We start from the raw sequence: 3,751 nt of genomic DNA on the forward strand, positions 1-3,751 counted from the left end.
CAGAACATTTTGAGTTTAGGAGCATTTCAACTCAAACAACTAAGTTAACATTACGGTTATGAATAATCAGTTAACCCTATGATTAGTTTCAAGAATGATCAATTTCAGAGGTTTGATTTACTGACTGGACATGAACATTTAAAAAGTACTTTTAATGTGAACATCTTCCATATAGTTAGTTGAGATTCAGCATTCGTATATTGTAGGTTTTGCACTCAAAAAAATTAAAAATCCTATATGTATCAATTAAACAGAATGAAGTAAGAGTAGCATATCCCACAAAATGGAAATTATTCAAAACACCAGTGTATTATGACCAAATTTGTTGCAGCCCTTGAGGAATTTGGATCACTTGTACTTTGTGTTTTTATTTTTATGTTTGTAAATATAGAAATAGAAAGTATTAAATTAAATGTTAACTAAAAAGTGATGGATTTGGGGGTTTAAACACCCTGGTTATGGGTTCTACGTGACCGAACCTGGCAACCCGGGAGTCTGGCCATAGCGCTGAAAAACTTGTTGTTGTCGGGGAAAATGGCGTCAAACGTTGAGGCCCCGGAGCGCTGGTACCTCGCCCTTCTCGGCTTTGCGGAGCATTTCCGAACCTCCAGTCCGCCCAAAATTCGGCTCTGTGTGCACTGTCTACAGGCGGTGTTTCAGTTCAAGCCGCCGCAGAGGATCGAGGCCCGGACGCATCTTCAGCTGGGCTCGGTCCTCTACCACCACACCAAGAACAGCGAGCTGGCCCGCAGCCACCTGGAGAAAGCGGTGAGGGACGTTCGATTCAGGAAAGAGCGGGGATGCAGCGGAGAAGCGGGACGGGGTGTAGGCCGCGGGCAGCAAAACACAGAGAATGGCGGAAATCTTTACATAGCTGTCAATTCGGGAAGGTTAAATGTGTGAAGAAGTTAAAATTTTAGATTTCTTAAGTGTTTTTTTGTGAAATATTCGTCCCGGGCCGGCCGCTTCCGTCCTTTCACTGATGTTAGCCAAAATAAGCCGCTGTATGGGATTATTATTATTGGTTCATAAAGATAGCAAACAAACACCGACAATATAACGCCGCTAACGTTTGCTATCTCTTGTTTTGCAGTGGTTCATATCTCAACAAGTCCCTCAGTTTGAAGATGTCAAATTTGAAGCCGCCAGCATTTTGTCAGAACTCTTCTGCCAACAGGTAAATTACATTGAAGTAACATACATTCATCACTTCTTACCACGACGTGTAATTGGCATTGTATTGTGATGCTACGTGCAGGATAGGGTATGCATAGTTTGTTTTTAAATGATTGATTATTGATTATTGATCATTTTGAATCAATTGTCTAGAATTTGGTGGACTCTGCAAAACCCCTGCTGCGCAAGGCCATCCAGATCTCACAACAAACTCCGTACTGGCACTGCAGGTTGTTGTTCCAGTTGGCGGTATGTATCGGAGCGACAGCATTGAACAGGGGTCATATTGTTGCACTCACAGAGTCATTTTCGGGCACAGGTCCAACATTGTTTGAGTTGAACATGAGAACACATGTGCAGCAGCTAATTCAGGTGCTTAGTCCCTGTGCTGTTTGCTCACACTTGTACTTTGTATGTTTTTAATTGGATGTTTTTGTTTTGTTGCAAGAGTACAGCCTTTGTGACCAAATAGCAAAAAGACAGGAATGTTCTTATTGCTTCTTTCAGCAACTTCATACACTGGAGAAAGACTTGGTGTCAGCATGTGACCTGCTGGGGGTCGGAGCCGAGTACGCCCGAGTGGTTGGGTCAGAATATACCAGGTACATGTCCCACAATCCTCTGGTTGACTGCATATTTAAGGCTTTCAGTGGTTAGCAGCTGACATTTATTTAACTAGGAAGTCATATTGAGATTAAAACCTCCTATTATGAGTGAGTCCTAGCCAAGACCGTGTCAAATATCACCATCCAACACGTAACAGGACATGAAATAGCAGCTTTAAACCATTTTAAATGATCTAACATCCTACTATGAGGTATAAGGATCAATGATGGGTCCTGAAGTTAGAATTAGTGATGTATTACAGGGACGAGTGATCCAGTGGGTCAAGTTTAGACAAGGTGGAGGGTATGACAAACCTGTGAATAAATAGTGCCAACAAAATCAAGTGTTTTCTCGATGCCATGAAAAACAGGGACACACACAAAACCCAGTGTGAATTTGACTTTCTTTTCGAGATGATCAATATGGTGTTTAGACTGAATAGAGACACCTTTTAAGAGTAAGGGTTAGAACATTTTGTTCGCACAGGAAATTCCGGTTAATTACTCGCACAAAAACAAAATATTTGTAGACAAAGGACACGTATGAGTAATTTATCCGTCTCAGTCACTGCACCCTGACTGATTCACTGTCCTCTAGGGTTTGCCACATTTTTCACCTGTCAAATCCTGTAATACCATTTCAAAGAACATAATTTCCTTGTTCCTCATCTTCATCGAAGATAAAATGTTGCTCTTGTAAAAGTGTCGTGATAATGGCACCCTTCACTGGTGCTCGACATGGTTCAACCGGTTCTGAGTACATTTTCACACGCCTTCGCGCTGGAGCATTCTTTGCTCCCAAAACAACTGTGGCACAAAGTGCTGATTCATGATATATGAAAGATTGATTGATTGTGAGGACTGACTGGTGAAAAAGCTGACTTTGTGTTTTTGCTTTCTAGGGCACTGTTTCTCCTCAGTAAAGGAATGGTGAGTCATCTGCTCTCCTTATTTGTTTATGCTATTTGTACTGTTACACCATGACAGTATAAACAAGGATAGGTTTTAATTGTGGAGATTTTCTTTTTCTTCTTTTTACCCATAGTTGCTGCTAATGGAGAGGAAGCTCGGGGAGGTGCATCCTCTGCTCACACTGTGCGGAACTATTGTAGAAAACTGGCAGGGAAACCCGATCCAGAAGGAGTCCCTGAGGGTCTTCTTCCTGGTCCTACAGGTCACACACTACCTGGATGCTGGACAAGTAGGAAAACCACCCTCTATAAAGTGTGACGGACTTGTTTCTGAGGGTTTAAATGACTGTTTATGGACATCATCGTTGTGTTCGTGTCTCTCCAGGTGAAGAGTGTGAAGCCGTGTCTGAAGCAGCTGCAGCAGTGCATCCAGACCATTTCTACACTCCACGACGATGAGATTCTGCCCAGCAACCCAGCGGACCTCTTCCACTGGCTACCCAAGGAGCACATGTGTGTCCTTGTCTATTTGGTAATGCCACTTCTCTTTCTTTGAATCCTCCAATCTGGTCATCTCTAAATTTTAGTTTGAGTGATTTTAGGTCATGCAGCCAAGTACCCTCCCTACAACAACAACAACAATAACAGAAAGTTACATGTCCAGTTACCTGGGCATGTAACTGGATTTTTTTTTTTAACACTCTTCTATTATATTCATGCTTTTATCCTCTTGAAGGATGCACAGTGTCGTGGGCGGGAGAGGTTGGATGTCCTCCGAGGCCTTTGGAAATACATCTCACTTGCTACAATAAGAATGAGTGCATTTTGAATATAGAGGATAAAAAGACAACACGGTGACGTGTTCTCGTTATTCATTTAGGTTGCTTCTAAGATACATCTGATAACTTTGTAATTAAAAGACAAACTAATAACACTAAAACAACAATGACACAGTTGTTGTTATCCTTCCGGATAGCTTGACACAACTGCAGTGTCACAGCGTGCTTGGCATTTTTAGGAATTGGTTCACGTTGCTTAATATCTCCTCCTTGTCATTCT

The 3,751-nt window shown here is 42.0% G+C and overlaps 1 protein-coding gene across 1 annotated transcript; it reads left to right on the top strand.

The window, feature by feature from the left end:
* The first annotated feature begins 489 nt into the window (after positions 1 to 489).
* On the top strand, positions 490 to 3,745 carry LOC116379037 (MAU2 chromatid cohesion factor homolog). Its single transcript, XM_031840955.1, has 7 exons — positions 490 to 768; positions 1,094 to 1,177; positions 1,330 to 1,425; positions 1,684 to 1,778; positions 2,684 to 2,711; positions 2,827 to 2,982; positions 3,078 to 3,745. Exons 1-7 carry the CDS (start codon positions 535 to 537, stop codon positions 3,246 to 3,248), a joined length of 864 nt encoding a protein of 287 aa, XP_031696815.1. The 5' UTR covers positions 490 to 534; the 3' UTR covers positions 3,249 to 3,745.
* The last annotated feature ends 6 nt before the right edge of the window (positions 3,746 to 3,751 follow it).

The sequence above is a fragment of the Anarrhichthys ocellatus genome, unplaced genomic scaffold (assembly GCF_004355925.1).
Source record: "Anarrhichthys ocellatus isolate YVR2014 unplaced genomic scaffold, GSC_Weel_1.0 scaffold3613, whole genome shotgun sequence".
Lineage (NCBI taxonomy): Eukaryota > Metazoa > Chordata > Actinopteri > Perciformes > Anarhichadidae > Anarrhichthys > Anarrhichthys ocellatus.